General features: G+C 32.8%; 2 protein-coding genes and 1 non-coding gene across 3 annotated transcripts; 2 read left to right on the plus strand and 1 right to left on the minus strand.

Annotated features, from left to right (window-relative positions):
- The first annotated feature begins 3,307 nt into the window (after positions 1 to 3,307).
- Positions 3,308 to 21,277, plus strand: LOC130443927 (protein lin-28 homolog). Its single transcript, XM_056778825.1, has 4 exons — positions 3,308 to 3,487; positions 12,932 to 13,074; positions 19,205 to 19,377; positions 19,438 to 21,277. The coding sequence occupies exons 1-4, from the start codon at positions 3,460 to 3,462 to the stop codon at positions 19,679 to 19,681; spliced, it is 588 nt and encodes a 195-aa protein (XP_056634803.1). The 5' UTR covers positions 3,308 to 3,459; the 3' UTR covers positions 19,682 to 21,277.
- Positions 21,278 to 23,828: 2,551 nt separating this feature from the next.
- On the plus strand, positions 23,829 to 23,944 carry Trnal-caa (transfer RNA leucine (anticodon CAA)). The gene is made up of 2 exons: positions 23,829 to 23,866; positions 23,900 to 23,944. It is a non-coding gene; the product is annotated as a tRNA-Leu (tRNA).
- A 52-nt stretch (positions 23,945 to 23,996) lies between these two features.
- Positions 23,997 to 25,152, minus strand: LOC130444283 (uncharacterized). Its single transcript, XM_056779354.1, has 5 exons — positions 25,023 to 25,152; positions 24,485 to 24,734; positions 24,365 to 24,427; positions 24,155 to 24,299; positions 23,997 to 24,096 (listed from the first exon to the last, which is right to left on the minus strand). The coding sequence occupies exons 1-5, from the start codon at positions 25,110 to 25,112 to the stop codon at positions 24,093 to 24,095; spliced, it is 552 nt and encodes a 183-aa protein (XP_056635332.1). The 5' UTR covers positions 25,113 to 25,152; the 3' UTR covers positions 23,997 to 24,092.
- Positions 25,153 to 25,540: the final 388 nt, after the last annotated feature.

A 25,540-nucleotide genomic window follows, 5' to 3' on the forward strand; every position in this document is an offset into this window, starting at 1 on the left:
TGAAAAATAAGGAAGAGAATGTGAAGGAATTGAATAAAACAGAAAGAAATATAGATAATCGACTATAAAGTGGAAAAAAGAGATAAAACAAAAGAGAACCAGAATATTACAAGGATAAACACAAGAAGAAACAGTTAACAAAGAAGAATAAAAACAGAACGAAAGAAACTGAGATAATGTAGAAGATCGAATGAAAAATAAGGAAGAGAATGTAAAGGAATTGGATAAAACAAAAAGAAATATAGATAATCGACTATAAAGTGGAAAAAAAGAGATAAGACAAACGAGAACCAGAATATTACAAGGATAAACACAAGAAGAAACAGTTAACAAAGAACAATCGAAAACAGAACGAAAGAAATTGAGATAATGTAGAAAATGGCATGAAAAATAAGGAAGAGAATGTGAAGGAATTGAATAAAACAGAAAGAAATATAGATAATCGACTATAAAGTGGAAAAAAAGAGATAAGACAAACGAGAACCAGAATATTACAAGGATAAACACAAAAAGAAACAGTTAACAAAGAAGAATCAAAAACAGAACGAAAGAAACTGAAATAATGTAGAAAATGGCATGAAAAATAAGGAAGAGAATGTAAAGGAATTGGATAAAACAAAAAGAAATATAGATAATCGACTATAAAGTGGAAAAAAGAGATAAAACAAAAGAGAACCAGAATATTACAAGGATAAACACAAGAAGAAACAGTTAACAAAGAAGAATCGAAAACAGAACGAAAGAAACTGAGATAATGTAGAAAATGGCATGAAAAATAAGGAAGAGAATGTGAAGGAATTGAATAAAACAGAAAGAAATATAGATAATCGACTATAAAGTGGAAAAAAGAGATAAAACAAAAGAGAACCAGAATATTACAAGGATAAACACAAGAAGAAACAGTTAACAAAGAAGAATCGAAAACAGAACGAAAGAAATTGAGATAATGTAGAAAATGGCATGAAAAATAAGGAAGAGAATGTGAAGGAATTGAATAAAACAAAAAGAAATATAGATAATCGACTATAAAGTGGAAAAAAAGAGATAAGACAAACGAGAACCAGAATATCACAAGGATAAACACAAGAAGAAACAGTTAACAAAGAAGAATCGAAAACAGAACGAAAGAAATTGAGATAATGTAGAAAATGGCATGAAAAATAAGGAAGAGAATGTGAAGGAATTGAATAAAACAGAAAGAAATATAGATAATCGACTATAAAGTGGAAAAAAGAGATAAAACAAAAGAGAACCAGAATATTACAAGGATAAACACAAAAAGAAACAGTTAACAAAGAAGAATCAAAAACAGAACGAAAGAAACTGAAATAATGTAGAAAATGGCATGAAAAATAAGGAAGAGAATGTGAAGGAATTGAATAAAACAAAAAGAAATATAGATAATCGACTATAAAGTGGAAAAAAAGAGATAAAACAAACGAGAACCAGAATATCACAAGGAAAAACACAAAAAGAAACAGTGAACAAAAAAGAATCAAAAACAGCACGAAAGAAACTGAGATAATGTAGAAAATGGCATGAAAAATAAGGAAGAGAATGTGAAGGAATTGAATAAAACAAAAATAAATATAGATAATCGACTATAAAGTGGAAAAAAGAGATAAAACAAAAGAGAACCAGAATATTACAAGGATAAACACAAGAAGAAACAGTTAACAAAGAAGAATCGAAAACAGAACGAAAGAAATTGAGATAATGTAGAAAATGGCATGAAAAATAAGGAAGAGAATGTGAAGGAATTGAATAAAACAAAAAGAAATATAGATAATCGACTATAAAGTGGAAAAAAAGAGATAAAACAAACGAGAACCAGAATATCACAAGGTAAAACACAAAAAGAAACAGTGAACAAAAAAGAATCAAAAACAGCACGAAAGAAACTGAGATAATGTAGAAAATGGCATGAAAAATAAGGAAAAGAATGTGAAGGAATTGAATAAAACAAAAAGAAATATAGATAATCGACTATAAAGTGGGGAAAAAGAGATAAAACAAACGAGAAACAGAATATTACAAGGATAAACACAAGAGAAACAGTTAACAAAGAAGAATCAAAAACAGAACGAAAGAAACTGAGATAATGTAGAAGAACGAATAAAAAATAAGGAAGAGAATGTAAAGGAATTGGATAAAACAAAAAGAAATATAGATAATCGACTATAAAGTGGAAAAAAAGAGATAAAATAAACGAGAACCAGAATATTACAAGGATAAACACAAGAAGAAACAGTTAACAAAGAAGAATCAAAAACAGCACGAAAGAAACAAAGATTTTGTAGAAGATCGCAGCTTTTGATGCAGACATCTCATCAGTCAAATAGGTTTGTGGCCTGTGCGCTGAACATGAGTCAATCAGCTGTTTCCAGAGTGTACCATCGATATCAAGCAACTTTTAACTTTCGTCGACGACGCGATGATTAATTCACGCTTAATCCCAACAAGAGCTAAGAGAAACGGTTGGAGTGGCTGGTAGAATAGTCAGAAGAAGCTAAACTTGATCCAAAATGGACAGCTACTATCCCGAATGTGGAAATTTGTAGTTCTATGGAAAACCGATACGCACACTCAACATAATTTGACCTAGTGATAGATCCGAGGATTCCGGTTATAAAAAATTTAGTTTACTAATAAAAGAATCATTAAACTTGAACTGAAACACGATTCTTTGTGATGTGTATCATTGACAAACTAATTGATTCGGTTCTGAGCTATTCTCGATCATTTTTAACAGCTAATCGGTATAAACAATTCGGTTCTAATGGAATTTGAGTTTACTGAATTCATCTACACCTCCAATTCTGATTCAGTTATCGAATTCTCTACAGTAACTGCACCAGCAACTAATTTCTTTTTGTTGATGGCTGTTTTGCGCTAACCCTAACCTAACATAACCTAACAAACAACAACCTGTCACTGATCAGCCATTTGCTTCACTAAATCTCACTGTACTTGCATGAAAATGGCAGTCGATGCTGGTTTTGTTTATTACGAGGGTTGCTACTCAAGTTTTGATCAATTATTGTTAGTAGCAGCCCTCGTATGTTTATTAAGTTTGAAAATAAAAAGAATTAAACCCTTTTGTAATAATTCGGCGACGCCTATGGTTTCCAGTAAAGAATTTTATGAATGATAACGCATTCTTTAGTCACTATCATAGTAAACTATGAAATTCCAAACAAGAGAAGAACTTTACGGGAAAATAGACTTTATCTACGCCCTATATAAGAAAATAGACGTTTCAATGGCCTCGAATGTTTTTTTTTAAGGTTCCCTGGGTCCTAGAGTCGTAGTACGGATCTAGAAGCCCATGAGAAAGGGTATATCGTTCATTTTCCAATAATGGTTTAGTTGCTGTAAGACGCGTTGTTTGTTTTCGTTTGTTTTTATTTTTTGTTTTTTATATTTGCCGATTTTGTTTGATTGTTTTGTGTTGTATCTATGGAGGGAGATCTGGAAAATGGGAAAAGTAAGAGATTTTTCGTTATATTTCATATAAATATCAATTTATACGCTAAAAACTGAATTTTTTATGGTGAAATATTATTTGGAAACAAAAATAAAAACGTTTCATTTCGTATAAGTCTGTTGTATTAAGCACGTGTGCTGGTTTTGGCGGTTTACAACCCAAAATGGAAAAATGAAAAAGAATGTTACGAAAAGGCAATAAAAACGTGATTTATTACGACATAGAAAAAATTTTGTGTAAATACAAGTTAAAATAAATAAAAAAAATGAATCAATAAATAAATAATCAACTAGGGTCCAACAGAACGAAGATAAAACAAAATAAAATGTAATTGATGTTAAAAGAGAATAAAAATATTTTTATTTATACTTTTTAATGAATATTTTCATTAATAATACACTAATAATAAATATAAAATGATTATTTACTTATTTAAACGTTTCGAAACAAATAACAACTGCGGTTTTCACCTAGTGTGATCACATCAGTATAATGTACCGTTTCATAGTTCTATAAACACTTTTAGAACCAAAAAAAACACTAGCAATGAACTTATTTGGTGTAAAAACAGTTTGTGCCCTATTAAAACCAAGTTTTTCGCATAAATTTCATTTTGGGGTTTATCTACACTAAAAATATAATTTGATCGAGTGTAATCGTTTCTAAATAACTACATAATATTAGTAATGCATAATAAGCGAAAATTTTAAAAAAATCTGTTTACAAAACGTCAATTCTGTTAATAATATTAGTTTGAAGTTAAACTAAACCAAAAACTGATCGTTAATTTTCTACTGAAGGAATTTTGAAATCTATAAAAGGTATCGAAGACTCAAAAGTTATAAATTTATGGATATTTATTTGATATAATCGATGAAATTCCATGTTTTGACTGTTCAAAAACGTTTTTGATTGAACTAATTGTTGCGTTGTCGTGTTGAAGAATGATTCGTCATCTACGATTGGTTTCCTTTGATTTTTCCGAACCCTACAGGTAAATAAATGCTTCTGGATCATTTCTAAGAAAAATCAGACTAATAAGTGAATGAAAATATTTTTATTTACACTTTTTAATGAATATTTTCAATAATAATACACTAATAATAAATATTATTTACATATTTAAACGTTTTCAAACAAATAAGAAATGCGGTTTTCACCTAGTGTGAACACATCAGTATAATGTACCGTTTCAGAGTTCTCTAAACACTTTTAGAACCAAAAAAACACCAGCAATGAACTTATTGGGTGTAAAAACAGTTTGTGCCCTATCAAAAATCGTAAGTTTATGGATATTTATTTGATATAATCGATAAATTCCATGTTTTGACTGTTCAAAAACGTTTTTGATTGAACTAATTGTTGCGTTGTCGTGTTGAAGAATGATTCGTCATCTACGATTGGTTTCCTTTGATTTTTCCGAACCCTACAGGTAAATAAATGCTACTGGATCATTTCTAAGAAAAATCAGACTAATAAGTGAATGAAAATATTTTTATTTACACTTTTTAATGAATATTTTCAATAATAATACACTAATAATAAATATTATTTACATATTTAAACGTTTTCAAACAAATAAGAAATGCGGTTTTCACCTAGTGTGAACACATCAGTATAATGTACCGTTTCAGAATTCTCTAAACACTTTTAGAACCAAAAAAACACCTGCAATGAACTTATTGGGTGTAAAAACAGTTTGTGCCCTATCAAAAATCGTAAGTTTATGGATATTTATTTGATATAATCGATAAATTCCATGTTTTTACTGTTCAAAAACGTTTTCCACTGAAATAATTTTTGCGTTGTCGTGTTGAAGAATGATTCGTCATCCACGATTGGTTTCCATTGATTTTTCCGAACCCTACAGGTAAATAAATGCTACTGGATCATTTCTAAGAAAAATCAGACTAATAAGTGAATGAAAATATTTTTATTTACACTTTTTAATGAATATTTTCAATAATAATACACTAATAATAAATATTATTTACGTATTTAAACGTTTTCAAACAAATAAGAAATGCGGTTTTCACCTAGTGTGAACACATCAGTATAATGTACCGTTTCAGAGTTCTCTAAACACTTTTAGAACCAAAAAAACACCAGCAATGAACTTATTGGGTGTAAAAACAGTTTGTGCCCTATCAAAAATCGTAAGTTTATGGATATTTATTTGATATAATCGATAAATTCCATGTTTTGACTGTTCAAAAACGTTTTTGATTGAAATAATTGTTGCGTTGTCGTGTTGAAGAATGATTCGTCATCTACGATTGGTTTCCTTTGATTTTTCCGAACCCTACAGGTAAATAAATGCTTCTGGATCATTTCTAAGAAAAATCAGACTAATAAGTGAATGAAAATATTTTTATTTACACTTTTTAATGAATATTTTCAATAATAATACACTAATAATAAATATTATTTACATATTTAAACGTTTTCAAACAAATAAGAAATGCGGTTTTCACCTAGTGTGAACACATCAGTATAATGTACCGTTTCAGAGTTCTCTAAACACTTTTAGAACCAAAAAAACACCAGCAATGAACTTATTGGTTGTAAAAACAGTTTGTGCCCTATCTTCGGGTTCAAATACTACAAAGTTATATTAGAACAATTAAAATCTGTTGTTTATTTATCGATTTTGTTGAATTATTTTGCTGGAACGTTAATAAATTTTTGAATTTAGTATTTTACTTTACCGTAATCAATAATTTCATTCTGGAAATAATGACTAATACGTTGAACTCTGTATTTATGAATCACGGTGTCATTTCTTCGAGTTATTTCGGTTGAAAGATCTGGGAAGTGATTAAATGAAAATACCAAGAAGTGCGTACACGCTACATACCTCAACGAAGTCGAATGTTTTGTTTACATTCCGTATTCAGCTTTCCAACAAGGTCATACCCATGCACGAGAATTGGGTTAATATACGTTGCTCCACACGAAAAATATTTAACATACAATCTGACGAAGTTATCACCAACGGAAACAACATTGACATTACAAAATACAAAATTGAGTGTTTTTCAAAAATATACATGGCGATCAAGACAAAATTCGAACGGGCGATGAGGTTTGAGTCTCGAAATTTGATTTTTCGACGACATTCGTATTTATCTCGTGATTGACAAGAAATACAAAAAAAATTTGAGGAACAAACCTGTAGAAAATTCAATTAAGACCTTTCTTGTAGGTTTGTTGTTCGAATTTTTTTTGTATTTCTTGTCAATCAAAGGATAAATGCGAATGTCGTCGAAAAATCAAATTTCGAGACTTAAATTTCATCGTCAGTTCTAGTTTAGGTTTGGTTGCAATGTATGCTTTTGAAAAACATTCAATTTCGAAAAAGAACCATAAAAATTTCGAAATAATAAATTTTTCAATAAGAATCTTTACTCCAAGACTTTCAAAATATGTTTTTGGGTACTCTCAATTAGATTTCACGATTTCACGTAAAAAAATAGTTAAAAAACGCAAAATTTTTGAAAAATTACGCCTTTCGTTCCGACAGTAACTTTCTGGAACTGTTTTATCTCTGTATTTTGGAATAATTGCTCGAGAATCATGAAAATTGACCACCAAGTATACTGAGAAGCAAGAAATTGAACAAAAATCAAGTTTCGAGACTTAAACTTCATCCTCAGTTCGAGTTTAGGCTTGGTTGCAATGTATACTTTTGAAAAACATTCAATTTCGAAAAAGAACCATAAAAATTTCGAAATAATAAATTTTTGAATAAGATTCTTTACACCAAAACTTTCAAAATTTGTTTTTGAGTAGTCTCAATTAGATTTCACGATTTCACGTAAAAAAATAGTTAAAAAACGCAAAATTTTTGAAAAAATACGCCTTCCGCTTCTACAATGACTTTTTGGAACTGTTTTATTTCTATATTTTGGAATAATTGCTCGAGAATCATGAAAATTGACCACCAAGTATACTGAGAAGCAAGAAATTGAACAAAAATCAAGTTTCGAGACTTAAACTTCATCCTCAGTTCGAGTTTAGGCTTGGTTGCAATGTATACTTTTGAAAAACATTCAATTTCGAAAAAGAACCATAAAAATTTCGAAATAATAAATTTTTCAATAAGAATCTTTACACCAAAACTTTCAAAATTTGTTTTTGGGTACTCTCAATTAGATTTCACGATTTCACGTAAAAAAATAGTTAAAAAACGCAAAATTTTTGAAAAATTACGCCTTTCGTTCCGACAGTAACTTTCTGGAACTGTTTTATCTCTGTATTTTGGAATAATTGCTCGAGAATCATGAAAATTGACCACCAAGTATACTGAGAAGCAAGAAATTGAACAAAAATCAAGTTTCGAGACTTAAACTTCATCCTCAGTTCGAGTTTAGGCTTGGTTGCAATGTATACTTTTGAAAAACATTCAATTTCGAAAAAGGAACCATAAAAATTTCGAAATAATAAATTTTTGAATAAGAATCTTTACACCAAAACTTTCAAAATTTGTTTTTGAGTACTCTCAATTAGATTTCACGTAAAAAAATAGTTAAAAAACGCAAAATTTTTGAAAAATTACGCCTTTCGTTCCGATAGTGACTTTTTGGAGCTGTTTTATTTCTATATTTTGGAATAATTTCTCAAGAATCATGAAAATTGACCAGCAAGTTTACTGAAAAGCAACAAATTGAACAAAAATGAAAACTTAGAAGTCTAAGTGATAAAAATAACGACGATGAAGAAAAGTCAGAAGTTTATTTCGAAAGACACAGAAAATTTAATTCGAAAATGTTGTTGGAAAAACATCAGCTCAGAAAAACAAGAATCCTTAGAAACATTACTGAATCTGAATTCTCCCGACCTCATATTGAATAAAGAGGCATTTAGGGACGCCCACAGGCTCATCCAGACAATAAAAAATGCCAGGAAATATGGTACATCACCTAAGGATTCTAATAATAAAACTAGGAAGCCGCGATAAACCAAAGGACCTCATTCCAAGCGGTGATTGACCCAAAATCATGGGTCAACAAGTTCGAAATGTATCTCTCTAGTACACAGACGATTCGAAGTTATACTGGACCAAAATACAGGCTCTAGTTTGTCAGGTAGAGTTGTTATCGATAAATAAATGTCCTTGGATAGAAACCTCTCTAAAAACCACATTTTCTAAGATAGCCAAGCGGTCTTGAAGATCTTGAAAGTTATTGAGTGTACATCCAAACTATCTAAGTGAAAACAAACCCAGGTCACCTGGGTATACCAGGAAAAGGGGCTAGAGCCTTACTGTAGCCTCACGAGATGCCACGGATGGATAAACAAACAGTTGGAGAAACATTCCAGGCTTAAGACACTCCAAAGCATTCGTAATTATAACAGTTAAAAAGAGTGAAGAACTTCTCGTGATTACCAGAAACGAAATGAAACTGGTAAATCTTCTAACAAGTTTTTGCTTAGTTAAATACAACCTTAAGACGTTGGGCATGGTAGAGGACGACGACTGCAGATTCTGCAAGTCAAGGAAACTGCATTTTAATCATTTCGACACCTTCTTTGTTAGGAATCTATGTATTTCGGAAGCAGATCAATAAGATGTAAAGTCTTGTACGAAATATCGTCCAGGTGTATGTTTATGGTAGATAGTTTTGGTCAAAACTGTAAAACGTTTCATAAAAAAGCATCCTGAAGGAAATTTAGTGTTTTGGACAGAATATGGCAACTGCTCTTTAAGCAAAAGACGTTGTAGAAGCTTCTGTAGGAATAGAAAGTCTAGGAATGTTCCTAATGTGTCTCAATTGAGTCCAATGGAAAGTTTTTGGAGAAATTTGAAACGAAACGTATATTCTGAAGGTTGGAAAGCAACTACACAAGTAGAATTAGACTGGAGAGCTTCTCGTGATTACCAGAAACGAAATGAAACTGGTAAATCTTCTAACAAGTTTTTGCTTAGTTAAATACAACCTTAAGACGTTGGGCATGGTAGAGGACGACGACTGCAGATTCTGCAAGTCAAGGAAACTGCATTTTAATCATTTCGACACCTTCTTTGTTAGGAATCTATGTATTTCGGAAGCAGATCAATAAGATGTAAAGTCTTGTACGAAATATCGTCCAGGTGTATGTTTATGGTAGATAGTTTTGGTCAAAACTGTAAAACGTTTCATAAAAAAGCATCCTGAAGGAAATTTAGTGTTTTGGACAGAATATGGCAACTGCTCTTTAAGCAAAAGACGTTGTAGAAGCTTCTGTAGGAATGGAAAGTCTAGGAATGTTCCTAATGTGTCTCAATTGAGTCCAATGGAAAGTTTTTGGAGAAATTTGAAACGAAACGTATATTCTGAAGGTTGGAAAGCAACTACACAAGTAGAATTAGACTGGAGAGCTTCTCGTGATTACCAGAAACGAAATGAAACTGGTAAATCTTCTAACAAGTTTTTGCTTAGTTAAATACAACCTTAAGACTATGGGCATGGTAGAGGACGACGACTGCAGATTCTGCAAGTCAAGGAAACTGCATTTTACTCATTTCGACACCTTCTTTGTTAGGAATCTATGTATTTCGGATGCAGATCAATAAGATGTAAAGTCTTGTACGAAATATCGTCCAGGTGTATGTTTATGGTAGATAGTTTTGGTCAAAACTGTAAAACGTTTCATAAAAAAGCATCCTGAAGGAAATTTAGTGTTTTGGACAGAATATGGCAACTGCTCTTTAAGCAAAAGACGTTGTAGAAGCTTCTGTAGGAATGGAAAGTCTAGGAATGTTCCTAATGTGTCTCAATTGAGTCCAATGGAAAGTTTTTGGAGAAATTTGAAACGAAACGTATATTCTAAAGGTTGGAAAGCCACTACACAAGTAGAATTAGACTGGAGAGCTTCTCGTGATTACCAGAAACGAAATGAAACTGGTAAATCTTCTAACAAGTTTTTGCTTAGTTAAATACAACCTTAAGACTATGGGCATGGTAGAGGACGACGACTGCAGATTCTGCAAGTCAAGGAAACTGCATTTTACTCATTTCGACACCTTCTTTGTTAGGAATCTATGTATTTCGGAAGCAGATCAATAAGATGTAAAGTCTTGTACGAAATATCGTCCAGGTGTATGTTTATGGTAGATAGTTTTGGTCAAAACTGTAAAACGTTTCATAAAAAAGCATCCTGAAGGAAATTTAGTGTTTTGGACAGAATATGGCAACTGCTCTTTAAGCAAAAGACGTTGTAGAAGCTTCTGTAGGAATAGAAAGTCTAGGAATGTTCCTAATGTGTCTCAATTGAGTCCAATGGAAAGTTTTTGGAGAAATTTGAAACGAAACGTATATTCTGAAGGTTGGAAAGCAACTACACAAGTAGAATTGAAAAAGATATTTTGATCAAACGCCTGTTTCAATGTTTTATGATTTATTTCAAAAGAAAAATTAGGAAAACGAATAACAGTTTGTTGAAGTTTTTTATCCGAAATTAGAGTTATTTTTCTCGGAGTTTTCGCCCTTCTTTTTTCTATTCGATGTAATGCTTCAACCGAAAATAATACAAAATAGAAGAATACCCGAAATAGACGTTAAACTTTCCCGCGCATTACAATGGCCCGTACGGGAATGCAGTTGATTTACAAGGGTTGTTTAATAAGGGTTTGCTTCTTTCCAACAATACCTGCAAAAGGATCCATTTACCTAGGACAGCGGCGTAGCAGTTACTAAATAGAAAAATTTTATATAAAACTTTAAATTATTTGATATTATTTATCTTATTAACACGATAAAAATTTTTCTAATATAGAGAAGATCGAAAAATCTAACCTCAACTTTTCTTGATAACTGATATTAAGTCCCTAATCGAAAATTTACACCCCATAACATCATATGGGGAGTTTTATCTAACAATATATCTCTAAAGACACTAAATAGGTATTCCTCCATTTTATTAATAAGCTCAAAACGATTCTTTATCATAAAATGGACGGTTAGTGTTTTGCTTCATCTATTTTATCACTAAATGAAGATCTAGGCCTATTTTTTCCTTGTATTTGTCTTACAATAACTTAGCAGGGTTGAGGTTAGGTTCTTTCCTTTCCAATTCCTTCGAATTCTCTTTGCACAGCTTGGGATCACTGTCATCCAGTGGATTTTCCTCCAAAACATTTCCAAACCATCACCAAAGCGTCCCCACGTTCTAGATTTAGTCCGCTGGAACTTCTTATTTTAAAAGAGTCCAGTTTCTTTCAGTCAGCTTTCTTTTTAATTTGGCCTACAATGGTAAGATGACGCTTAGACCTTGAAGACTTCCAAGTCTTTTGAGCCACGGTTGAGTTTTACAAGGTTCCCAGTAGACTGATCAGTACCAGGAACGTTGATGGCTTCCACATAAGTCGAAGGACCTTCCGAAGGTGCTGGAGCTGAAGATTGAAATGCTCGGGATGGTGAAGCGTAATTATCTGAACGATTAGAATCTTCTTCCAACTTTTTTTGTAACCGATGGAGCGGAATAACTTTTAGAGACATCTAGCGGACTAAAGCAAATGCAAAAGATGGCAACCATGACGGCCATTTTGGATGTAGCTGCAGACAAAGAACATTTTTGTATACCCCAATGGATTTTTTTGAATTCCAAGGTGGATATATTGTCCCAATGTTGTTGAAAGGGTTAAAACGCTGCTTTCTCTAATATATTTAGAGGTTATGAAGAGAAAACGATAAAAATACTGTTGAAAAATTGTTGTACAACTAAAATCAAATGTGAAATAACAAAAATGACAGTTTCTTCTTCTTTTATACGTTATAGAAAGTCTTGTACCAACTGAATTGACAATTTTGACTTTAATATTAAATTGTATGATAATTTTCTTTTTTTAAATGACAGTTTAATAATTTGAAATTGCTTTTAATCATGATTAGCACGTTGAATAGTGAAGGTTTTTAATAAACTTCGTATTTAAAAAGCGTATCCTCGTTAAAAACCGGAAATTCAATTTCTGTCCAGGTAAATACGAAACACGATTACACTCTTTATAATCTAACAGAATTTCTATTAAAAATTTATAATTTAACAAGAAACTCGACCACCATTTAATGCCCATTCAACTTCCGTTGACATTTGGACACTGGACGAAGGACTTTTTCGTGTTAAACCATTAACAAGATGTCCTTTTTATAATATTTAGATAATAAATATTTAATTCGAAGTATAACCCAACAATACAAGTTCGATACTTTTTTTATAATAGGAATCGTCTAAATAGGGAATAAGCAAACAGAAAATAGTCACAGGGGGCTAAATCTGGCGAATAGGGAGCTTTGCATTGACGGACGTATCATATCTTGATCAAACAACTGTAATCGATCTTTTAGTAGATAATTAAAAGTTTCTAAAGCGTATTTTGATTCATTCGAAGGTAATCCTTATAATCTAGAAGTTTATTAACCTAATTTGACGATTACGAATGAATTTTTATCGATAATTCTTCAGGTTCTGAAGGCGGAAGCGCCAGTCAAGTGGGATCTGAAGCTAGCTTCGGATTAAGAAGAGGTAAATGCAAATGGTTCAATGTAGCAAAAGGTTGGGGATTCATCACGCCAGATGACGGCGGCCAGGACGTTTTCGTACATCAAGTAAGTAAATCTGTTTCGGTATTAAGCGCTGCTGTCTTCATAATTCCCAAGGATTTTGTCTTCCTGCTTTGTCCTTTGACTATTTGACAAGTTTTCTGCGTTTCTAAACGCAAAATCACATTTTGGAGTTTTCAAATCTTCCTAAACTATCCTCGGTCTTAGTCTAAGATTATCGATTGTTTCTTCGTTAATTTTGATACCATCTGATACTTCTTTAAGGGTTTTTTATCTGAGTAAACGTTGTATAGAAGAGGTTTTATCTTCTGAGCCAATTAACTACTTTTATTTTCGCAGTTTGAACCTCGATAACATTTTTATTTACGCACAGTTTTCGATTGGAATCATCCACCACGTTTTCCCGATTTGTATCCATTCGACGACGTATAAAAAACATTGTTGAAACAAGGATTTGATTTGAATTACCGATATTTCGGTTTGTATTTCCATTCGGGCCCGGTTTTATTCACTTAAAAACTGGTCCCAGTAAATCAGGTATTATTGGAATAGTAAAATATTGTTGGGTAATATTGAAAAAAGAACCAATAATGGGCAGGTACTTAAACGTATTGTATTCCACCCTTATATTTCTTTTCCCGATTTTTTTTTTTTATAAACTAACAGGTCTAAAGCAACAAGTACTTGTTTGATTCGATTCTTACTACACCCCTAATTCACCCCATTGTAAAAATAAAATCATATTTTGTAAATAGACAGTATGACATTTGTTATTATACAAGGTGTTCTCAAGTAAATTCGATCTAATTAAATTTTGACGTACTGGATCTAAAATTCAATTAAACACCCTATATATTGATACAGAACTATTTTATTTATATGAAATTTCGTTATTTTTAATTGGATTTTTCACAAGAATTTTTTGTTAACTTTAAATTGTACAGATTGTCCCTGTAAAAGTTAAGTTAAAAATTATCATCCCCCTACATATAAAAGTGTATTTATTTTCTCAAATACACTTAAAAGCATTAATTTTCCGATCATTCGGTGTAAAATAATTCTTATAGAAACATCAGAATATTTATAAAACGTTTAAAAAATGAATTTATTCTTATACGAGTTTCGGTGTAGTAGTCACTACCACTATAACCGCGGTACCTTTTCGAATGTAGATTTTTCAAGCGAGATAATTTATAAAAAGAAGAAGAATGTATCGAAGAATGTGTATATATAGCTCTTAATAAAATAGTTAATCTCTTTTTTTAACTAAAAGCACTTCTAAGACGATTAGATTCTCGAGAAAAAAATACATTTTTTTAATATTGACCAAAATATTGAGATTTGTAGAAACAAATATCAAATTTTCGCCGACAATAATCATTTAACGTTAAAATCCAATCGAAAATTAACTAATTGGACAGCACATGATGAAGAAAATAAAGAAAATGAAGAAGCTGTTACAACAAGACAAAAACAAATCGACGAAAAGGCAAAACGCATGAATTAGACTTAACGGCATCCAGAGTATTTTCCAGATCTGTTCCGCAGTGACTTTTTCTTGCTCTCGGACCTCAAGAGGATTACGATGAAGAGGTTATCGCCGAAGCTGAAGATTATTTTGATGCTGAAAACAAAAAATGAGGCTTTACCAGACCTAAACCAACAAAATTCAGATATATCTGGTGATGTAGCACCAAAAAACGTATTTAAACAGTCAAAAGGAAACAGTCTTCCGAAACTAGGTGTCTAAAGGTAATTAGAGACTCCAGGTATAAGCCAAAAAGGACGTAGAAGATGCTGTATCCAAACTTACATTCCAAACTGTGAAAATACGAAGTAAAAGTCCTTAAGAGTAGATGGGATCCAACGATAATGATCCCAGAAGTACCTGGTCTGACCTAGAGTGGAGTAGAGTAGTTGCAGTAGAAGGGTGCAGGATTAGTTTCAATTGAAGAGAAAAATGAGGCTTTCACAAAAAGGGATTCGATAAGTAGCAACAGCAAACTATTTACCAGACCTGAACCACCAAAATTCCGATATATCTGGTGGTGTAGCACCAAAAAACGTATTCTAACAGTCGAAAGGAAACAGTCTTCCGAAACTAGGTATCTAAAGGTAATTAGAGACTCCAGGTATAAGCCAAAAAGGACGTAGAAGATGCTGTATCCAAACTTACATTCCAAACTGTGAAAATACGAAGTAAAGGTCTTTCTGGAGTAGATGGGATCCAACGATGATGATCCCAGAAGTACCTGGTCTGACCTAGAGTGGAGTAGAGTAGTTGCAGTAGAAGGGAGCAGGATTAGTTTCAATTGAAGAGAAAAATGAGGCTTTATCAAAAAGGGATTCGATAAGTAGCAACAGCAAACTATTTACCAGACTTAAACCAACAAAATTCCGATATATCTGGTGGCGTATCACCAAAAAACGTATTCAAACAATCGAAAGGAAACAGTCTTCCGAAACTAGGTATCTAAAGGTAATTAGAGACTCCAGGTATAATCCAAAAAGGATTTAGAAGACGCTGTATCCAAAGTTACATTCCAAGATGTGAAAATACGAAGTAAAGGTCTTTCTGGAGTAGATGGGATCCAACGATGATGATCCCAGAAGTACCTGGTCTGACCTAGAGTGGAGTAGAGTAGTTGCAGTAGAAGGGTGCAGGATTAGTTTCAATTGAAGAGAAAAATGAGGCTTTATCAAAAAGGGATTCGATAAGTAGCAACAGCAAACTATTTACCAGACTTAAACCAACAAAATTCCGATATATCTGGTGGTGTAGCACCAAAAAACGTATTCAAACAGTCGAAAGGAAACAGTTTTCCGAAACTAGGTATCTAAAGGTAATTAGAGACTCCAGGTATAATCCAAAAAGGATTTAGAAGACGCTGTATCCAAAGTTACATTCCAAGATGTGAAAATACGAAGTAAAGGTCTTTCTGGAGTAGATGGGATCCAACGATGATGATCCCAGAAGTACCTGGTCTGACCTAGAGTGGAGTAGAGTAGTTGCAGTAGAAGGGTGCAGGATTAGTTTCAATTGAAGAGAAAAATGAGGCTTTCACAAAAAGGGATTCGATAAGTAGCAACAGCAAACTATTTACCAGACCTGAACCACCAAAATTCCGATATATCTGGTGGTGTAGCACCAAAAAACGTATTCTAACAGTCGAAAGGAAACAGTCTTCCGAAACTAGGTATCTAAAGGTAATTAGAGACTCCAGGTATAAGCCAAAAAGGACGTAGAAGATGCTGTATCCAAACTTACATTCCAAACTGTGAAAATACGAAGTAAAGGTCTTTCTGGAGTAGATGGGATCCAACGATGATGATCCCAGAAGTACCTGGTCTGACCTAGAGTGGAGTAGAGTAGTTGCAGTAGAAGGGAGCAGGATTAGTTTCAATTGAAGAGAAAAATGAGGCTTTATCAAAAAGGGATTCGATAAGTAGCAACAGCAAACTATTTACCAGACCTGAACCACCAAAATTCCGATATATCTGGTGGTGTAGCACCAAAAAACGTATTCTAACAGTCGAAAGGAAACAGTCTTCCGAAACTAGGTATCTAAAGGTAATTAGAGACTCCAGGTATAAGCCAAAAAGGACGTAGAAGATGCTGTATCCAAACTTACATTCCAAACTGTGAAAATACGAAGTAAAGGTCTTTCTGGAGTAGATGGGATCCAACGATGATGATCCCAGAAGTACCTGGTCTGACCTAGAGTGGAGTAGAGTAGTTGCAGTAGAAGGGAGCAGGATTAGTTTCAATTGAAGAGAAAAATGAGGCTTTATCAAAAAGGGATTCGATAAGTAGCAACAGCAAACTATTTACCAGACTTAAACCAACAAAATTCCGATATATCTGGTGGCGTATCACCAAAAAACGTATTCAAACAATCGAAAGGAAACAGTCTTCCGAAACTAGGTATCTAAAGGTAATTAGAGACTCCAGGTATAATCCAAAAAGGATTTAGAAGACGCTGTATCCAAAGTTACATTCCAAGATGTGAAAATACGAAGTAAAGGTCTTTCTGGAGTAGATGGGATCCAACGATGATGATCCCAGAAGTACCTGGTCTGACCTAGAGTGGAGTAGAGTAGTTGCAGTAGAAGGGTGCAGGATTAGTTTCAATTGAAGAGAAAAATGAGGCTTTATCAAAAAGGGATTCGATAAGTAGCAACAGCAAACTATTTACCAGACTTAAACCAACAAAATTCCGATATATCTGGTGGTGTAGCACCAAAAAACGTATTCAAACAGTCGAAAGGAAACAGTTTTCCGAAACTAGGTATCTAAAGGTAATTAGAGACTCCAGGTATAATCCAAAAAGGATTTAGAAGACGCTGTATCCAAAGTTACATTCCAAGCTGTGAAAATACGAAGTAAAGGTCTTTCTGGAGTAGATGGGATCCAACGATGATGATCCCAGAAGTACCTGGTCTGACCTAGAGTGGAGTAGAGTAGTTGCTGTGGAAGGATGCAGGATTAGTTTCAATTGAAGAGAAAAATGAGGCTTTATCAAAAAGGGATTCGATAAGTAGCAACAGTAAACTATTTACCAGACTTAAACCAACAAAATTCCGATATATCTGGTGGCGTAGCACCAAAAAACGTATTCAAACAATCGAAAGGAAACAGTCTTCCGAAACTAGGTGTCTAAAGGTAATTAGAGACTCCAGGTATAATCCAAAAAGGATTTAGAAGACGCTGTATCCAAAGTTACATTCCAAGATGTGAAAATACGAAGTAAAGGTCTTTCTGGAGTAGATGGGATCCAACGATGATGATCCCAGAAGTACCTGGTACCGTACATCGTTTATTTTGGTTACAAGTCCCGCCCAAATCCATTTCAAACCAGTATTTACTGGTTCGATTAAACCTTGTATAAACCTTACACGTAGCAACGCCCAAAGAGGTCGATCCGAGCGGAAAGTCTGGTGGAATTGAGAAGCTATCAATACCCAGGTATACAATAGACAGACGATGCGAATATTTCAAAGTTTAGTTGATCGAAATTGAGTTATTTCACTACAAAAATAACTTATACCACGTCCATCATTTAGTCAGGACCTGGCACTAGTTGATCAAATCGATGGTCGAATTCTTGCTTGGGAAACAATTCGAATTCAAAAGAAATGCCGCAGCAAATGAAATGATTTTACAGAAATCTCGAAGAATTCGGGTTACAACTGAAAATAACTGCATTTCTGAATCGTTATTAAAAACAGAAAGTTTCAAGAAACGATTTCGTTCATGCTCGAAGTAGCAAGATCACTTTGAAAAGAATATCAGGATATAGACATATATTCACATCAACCGGAAGTAGGCAGCGCTGCACAGCTGCATAGAAAAACGTCTTTAATCATAGAACTACTTTTCTCAAGACCCGCATTTTATAGTCCAGGCAAATTAGGGTTATCACTATTATTTAATATTATTTAATAATGATATGTATAAGAATCATGATCCGAGGCTTGGCGAATGTCTGAATAACCATTAAATACGAGTTGCATACACTATTTTATCTACGATAAATCATTATATAGGAAATCGTTATAACATGCGACGAAAATATCAATTTTTTCCTCGGTACCTAAACCGAAATCATCGAGCTCCAATTGGTTAATCAAATGCGGCGCTTAAGGACTGACAGGAGCCGTGAATTTTGGTTAAAGCGACGTCCCATTGTTGCAAATCCATCGTTTACAAAAGACTTCTCGATTCATCATTGAGACAGCAAACAAAAACGATCTAAACGTGACGATAAAATCGATGCGCGCGTGCTCGAAGGTAAAACAAAGCTTCCTAAAGGTGCGTGCTGACGCTCGTCGCAAGCTCGTGTCCGATCGCGGCGATCTTTCTCAATCGATTGCAAGACAAAGACACGAGCTTGCGACGAGCGTCAGCGATCAAAAGTGAAAAGGTACGTGCACGCACGGATTTATAACAAGTAGAAGGTATTGGGTGTTTCCCAAAGTCAGGTATATTGGAGAGGATTGATTCAATTGTATGCCGTTTGGACATTGAGAAGGTTATTTTGAATTTGGTGGGTCAGTCAGAGTCAGAGGTGGATGGTGGACACTTTTTTTAACACCGTAAAATGTAGAAGACACGGAAATTTCCGCCGATTGTCATTAATATTGTCACTTTTAATGGTATAGTTGTTTATTATAGAGCGTGATCCAGATGAGCGGTTTCCGCTCCCTGGGAGACGAAGAAGAAGTAGAATTCGAATGTCAAATAACAGACAAAGGATTAGAAGCTACTAGAGTGACAGGACCACAAAACGGAGATTGTCGAGGATCCCACAGACGACCGGTATCGAAGAAACGTTTTAGAAAAATAAGGTCAAACATCTGTTATAATTTAATAACTATAATAACTGATAAATAATATTTTATTTATAGATGTTACAATTGCGGCGAATTCGCTAATCACATAGCCTCAAAATGTCAACTCGGACCGCAACCTAAACGCTGCCATAATTGCAAAAGTGAAGATCATCTAATCGCCGATTGTCCCACGAAGGCGGAACGTCCGCCCAAATCCGGAGGCGGCACGGATGGCGATACATCGGGAGGTGAACGTAACGGATCTACATCACACGATACCGGTAGCTCTATCTCCGAAACGACCGCGAAAAACCCGTAAAGTTAACTGTAAGAATAATGGAAACGACGCCATTTTTATTCCGTTTCGTTTTGGTTGAAAAATGGCGTTCATATCCTTACTGAGTTACCGTGTGTGTTCAGTTATTTGGTGTTGTAACGCTAGGTGTCAGCACGTTACATTTATTTTAATAAAATATTTCGTAATTTTGAATCAATTAATTTTAAGGTACGATTTGGGATTTGAAAAATGTTTATTATATTAAATAATTTCTACTACTTATTCATATTTTTTCAATTAATAGTAGATATGATGCCACGTCAATAAGGTTCATTTTCTTTTGTTTCCAAGATGGCTTCTTACGCTTGAAAAACTTTTAAATCTGCAATCTGTGTAAGCCCGTAGAAAAAATATTTTTATATATCCAAAAATATGATAAAAACACCTTTTTTGATATAACAAATTAGTTAATTGAATTATTTCTAACCTTATTTACGAAATTCATTTCTCCATATGTTCAAGTTATATTACGAGGGCTATTCAGAAAGTAAGCGAACAATCACTGGTGTTTTTTAGTACATTTCGTACTAAAATTAAACTGCACTTTCATAATTTTGTGAATGTTTAATCACTTAACGACTGCAATTAATTAATTATTATTAAATTCGAAAAATTGAATTAGATAAAACTCATTTATCGTCTAGAGTGATTAGTTTTCAAAAATATTGCGATTCCATGAAGTGCAATTACGTAAAATTTCATCATACAAGGTGTTATCTAGGAAAGTTCACAATTTATCGAATTTACATATCGTGCTGTGAAAAAAAATACAAACGAATTCTTCGAAAGACTAATAACATTCGAATAAAAATTTTTGTATCAAATCAGGCTGTCCGATTTTAGACGTTTTGGCTTATATTTGGGTAAATAACAGTTTTAAATTGCTCTTATCACCTACCCCCTGTATTAATATACTTATGTATCATGTATGAACATCCACTACACCAACACTCACATTTACACTGCTTAAAACGCGTTTCGATAACCAACTTGGTATTCTGAAGATGATAACTTGATAAACAAAACGCGTTTTAAACAGTTTAATTGTGAATGTTGGTGTAGTGTAAACAGTGTGTTAGTATGAACGTAACCAAACGGTTATGTCATAATGAATAAATATTGTTTTCAGTTTTCATAACCTCAATTTACATCTCATTAGTTTTCTAACTGTCCCATATCAAAATTAAGTACTTAATGCCTTTTATGACGTTTTTCTTTTCCGTCTAAAATCGGATACCTTCTAATTTTGTATATTAGTAATTTTTTGGAAAAAAAATTATATTTTTTCATATGCCATATATAGATATTTATATACGTGTAGGTTAGTTTAAGATATGACGTAGTACGACACCATTGTTTTTTTCTTTTGTAAGTAACAAATTCAAAATTTGTAATTTTATATATTTTTATAATTTTGTACAATACAGGGGGTATATAAAGTATATATAAGTATATAAAACAAACCAGCTCGAACTTTTGTGATACCCCCTGTAATGATAAATTTATTAATTCCTGGTTATTTTTTGAATTATATGTATATTTTTTTATCAAAATTATGAAAACATTATTTATTTTTGGCGTGTTTTATTATCAGTTTTTAATTTTTTAATTTTATTAATATTGCCACGTAAAATATATTCAGAAAATTTTACTTCTCATTGTTAAAAAATTAATTTCCCTAAAATAATTTTACTATATTGTAAAATTAACATCAGTGCTTTGGTCACTAGTAAAAAAAAACCATAACTTTAAAAAACTTGACGTGTTGTCTTAACCAATACAAGATGGCGTCGGATTATTGACCTCGTTAGGGGAGATAGGGGTCGATACAAACAAAACTATTTGCAGTTTCACTTTTGACAAAATTTATTTCACTTTTTTTTGTGATTGGATATAGTTTCTCGAAAAATGATCTTAGATATACCACTTTCACGAGGTGTTCTGCTAAAGTTTGTAACAACGTAGGTTTTAACTGTAATAACCACCATAATTTTGCAAAGAATTTTAATACAGACTGAAATAGGTCAATTTTCACCTGTCTATTTAATGAAAAAAGACCTAAAATCAAGTCGTTATATCAAGAAAAAGCTGATATTACCACTGATAAATTAATTCAACCTAAAATGGCGTAAAATGGGATTTAATCTATACGGTTTACATTTTTTCATTCTTTACTTATCCCAAATTATAGAAAATTTCCTATACCTTAAGAATATAGTCCATACTAAACAAAAAATCTTGCTTTTTCGAAATTTTTCTCAAATTTTTACCTCTAGTTTCATCAGTTTAGAACCAGTTGTCATTTTGACTAATATTGCGTTTTACTAGCCTCTTATTTTAATCAAATTTCATTCTGGAAACAATAGCTTTAGCCTAAACACTTGTAATTTTCATTTCATTCAGTCCCTTTCATATCATCAAGAATCCTGTGTATTATTGTAATCTACACCGGTCTCCCCTACTACTGCTCAAGGCGATCAGGTGATGAGATATTTTGAATACATTTTATGTTGTCAATTTTAGGAGATATTTTTCGTAGAGTGTTGAGTTAATTGTAACATTGGCGTCGACTACAGAATAAAGAAAAATAATGGACACCTACGTTAAATAAGAAATACACCGTTTTTTTTTTTGTTTTAAGTCATGTTTTCGAATTTAAAGTTAGGTTAGGATTTACCTGAACTACCACGAGTATCAGGGCTTATATAACGATCTACCTCAATTTTGTAAAGATATTATTTTATCACATTAATCATAAGATTTTATTATATAGTGAATAGTTTCCATTTTCGTTTTTTTTTTCGTAAATGTACCTGAAAAGTGGACCATTTTTGAAAGAAATATACAAGGTGATCATATATAGAACTACAATTTGAAATTTGGATATTACATTAATGGAATATCTAAAATTGATCATTTTAAATAGAATCAGATCTAGTAAAACTGTATGGCCACCCTGTATATATAATACTTAATATAATTTCCGTAAAGTAAGAAATAGACAACAGTTTTTTAGTTATAGTTTTTATTTTTTAATATTTTCAACAAATATTTACTCGATATTTGTGGAAAAAAATATTAAGTTAAAATTATCACTTTTATTAATGTATATCTACCTCATGTAACTTATTTATACTATCTGATAGACTGATTTTTTTCATCTCAGGAATATAACAATGTCTTCGAGCCAAATAACAAAGTTTTTATTATTCTAAATATACATAATATAGGGTAGTTAAAAAAGCTGTTTCATTTCTAACACCTTTTCCTAATCTTTCAGCTCCACTTGAATTAATTTGTTGGAACTTTAATCTACGTAATACCTAAGTTTATTCTACTTACAGGATGTCCCAATATTAACGTTTTAGAAAATATAATTAAATAATTAAGCTAAATGAAAGACGTAGCACCTAACCTATAAGTTTACTAGCAACATCTCACTTAATTTGATTGATAATTTACTGAATCGAATGAAATTAAAGTACAATTCTAATCACTTTATTTTCATACAACACCCCTGTATATTGTCATACTTTTGTCTTTTGAAGTTGAGTTGCAATCAATTAATTAACTATTTGTAAGTATGAATACTTAAAAGCAGGAATGGTGTATAAAGTGTTGCATAACTTTTCTTTGTAATTATTATTATAATTAAAAAAGAAACTATTGAATTTTTTAATACCTTTATTTGTTTGAATTAGATTTTCTATTTGGGTAGATTTTCCAAAAAAGAATATTTCAAAATATATCAAAGTGTCTAATCGAGCAGATGTAGGCTTGTGTAAAAAAAATAGTCAATTGGACTCTAGTCGAGATATTTTGACTCATAACAGCTAAAAGAGTGATTTTACATTAAAAATGTACAAATGCTTTTTTGTATAGCTTCATTTTGTGCCTAAAACTTTTCACTTTAAAATCAATATAGTTGGAGTAAAATTGTTATAATTTGGAAGGTTGCTTGCGGGCAAATGAAGCTTTGACAGTAAAAATCCTTTTAGGGATTATCGTTTCATTTTATTAGTCCTTATTTTTTTTATTAACTGATTATAATTTATAGAAAAAACTAATGAAGGAAAATGTGTTTCTAATATCGAGGCATATGATGAAACTTCATGTCGTTTTTAAATATGTCAGGATGGCCGAGCGGTCTAAGGCGCCAGACTCAAGGTAACCCTTGTCTGATTAAATCAGATTCGAGCGTTCTGGTCCACTCTGTGGGCGTGGGTTCGAATCCCACTTCTGACATTAATTTTTTCTTTTTTTTTTTTTTTAAATTGATAGTAAATAAAACTCAATGTTTCTGTATTATATATTTATTGAAACACACACACACAAATTTGAAATTGAAGATAAAAAATCACATAATGCTTGTCTTTTCGTCGTTCTCTTTTCCCTAGCTGTAAAAAAATCATTATTTTGAAACAAAATAAATATTTTTCGAAAAATTGTACTTACTAAGATCCAGCTTTAGCTTTAGCTGATGCATAAGCACCTCCACCGTGAGAACCACCAAGACCGCCTCCGCTATGAGAACCACCAAGGCCGCCTCCGCTATGAGAACCCCCAATACCACCTCCGCTGTGAGATCCTCCATAACCACCTTGAAAAAAAATTTATTATTGGTCGAATTGAAAGTTTGCTTTTGTTTAATGTTGAAGTACTCACCTGATCCGCCTCCACTGCCGCCTCCGAATCCTCCACCGCCTCCTTGTCCTCCTCCAAAACCACCTTGAAAATTATAAATTGACTGATGATCGAATCAAGTTTTTTCCCGAAATTATTTACCTTTATCGCCTCCTCCGAATCCTCCGCTGCTACCACCGCCTTTACCGCCGCCGTATCCACCTCCTCCTCCTTGACCACCGCCAAATCCTCCACCACCACCTCTACCTCCGCCATTAAAACCACCAGCGTCGTGGTCTCCTCCGCTGAAACCTCCTTTGTGACCACCTCCTCCGCCGCTACCACCTCCGCCGCCGCCGCCGCCACCGCCTCCACCTCCTCCAGAACCATAACCTCTTTTTACCCTAAGACGCTGCAAATTAAAAAAAATAAAAACGATTAGGAATGAATGAATTTTATTTTTGAGTGTACGAGGATCGTCCATAAAATAAGATACCCAAGGAGCTGTAGTATTTTGAGGATATGTCAAAGTTTGTGAAAAATGGGATGACAACAAACGACAAGGTGTGGAAACGGCCCCCAAAGATTATTCAATTCCAACAAACATGCTTTCCATTTTCAAAATTTGAAAATACGTTTATTTTATGTACGAACCTCGTATTAGATTTAAATAATTTGTAATTGGTTTTGATATATTTACCTCTAGCTCTATCGACTGTGCGACAGCTACTAGGCACAGAGCCACTACACTAACCAAAACGAACGACTTCATCATTATACATAAAAACATAAAACTGACCGTCTATTTATACAAAAGCTGCTAAGTTTTTTTTTTGCTCGTATTCAAATCCGATGATGTAATCATCTTGTTTATCTCCAGAGAAGAAGTGTAGATATCTGTTTAATAGTACGGCCGCTTAGAACAAAAATATATAGCATAGTAAACATTTATCATACTTAACCGTTTTTTTTTTATTCTCCTCTCAAGTTTTCACAAATTTTTTTGTTAACTCCATCCAAAAGGAAGTTACACCATCGAATTCGTGAGTATTGATTCCACGAAATTTAATTTGTTCATATAAAAGAGTCAAATCATCCGATACGTTTTCGAGAAATAGAAAAAAAAAATAGTGAAATAAGCCCCCGTACTAAAATCTTTCAATAAGACATAATATTTACATGAGAATAAAAAATCTAAACGAGTAAGACTGTATCTAA

This window comes from Diorhabda sublineata, chromosome 5 (genome assembly GCF_026230105.1).
Source record: "Diorhabda sublineata isolate icDioSubl1.1 chromosome 5, icDioSubl1.1, whole genome shotgun sequence".
Taxonomy (NCBI): Eukaryota; Metazoa; Arthropoda; class Insecta; order Coleoptera; family Chrysomelidae; genus Diorhabda; species Diorhabda sublineata.

Bases quoted from the DNA above. Each gene is read 5' to 3' on its own strand.
- LOC130443927 (XM_056778825.1), top strand. From the start codon at position 3,460: ATGGAGGGAGATCTGGAAAATGGGAAAA. The intron at 3,488-12,931 runs GTAAGAGATTTT...ATAATTCTTCAG, and splicing joins AGATCTGGAAAATGGGAAAA to GTTCTGAAGGCGGAAGCGCC. The intron at 13,075-19,204 runs GTAAGTAAATCT...TGTTTATTATAG, and splicing joins AGGACGTTTTCGTACATCAA to AGCGTGATCCAGATGAGCGG.
- LOC130444283 (XM_056779354.1), bottom strand. From the start codon at position 25,112: ATGTTTTTATGTATAATGATGAAGTCGTTCGTTTTGGTTAGTGTAGTG. The intron at 24,428-24,484 runs GTAAATAATTTC...ATAATTTTCAAG, and splicing joins ATTCGGAGGAGGCGATAAAG to GTGGTTTTGGAGGAGGACAA. The intron at 24,300-24,364 runs GTGAGTACTTCA...TTTTTTTTCAAG, and splicing joins CGGCAGTGGAGGCGGATCAG to GTGGTTATGGAGGATCTCAC.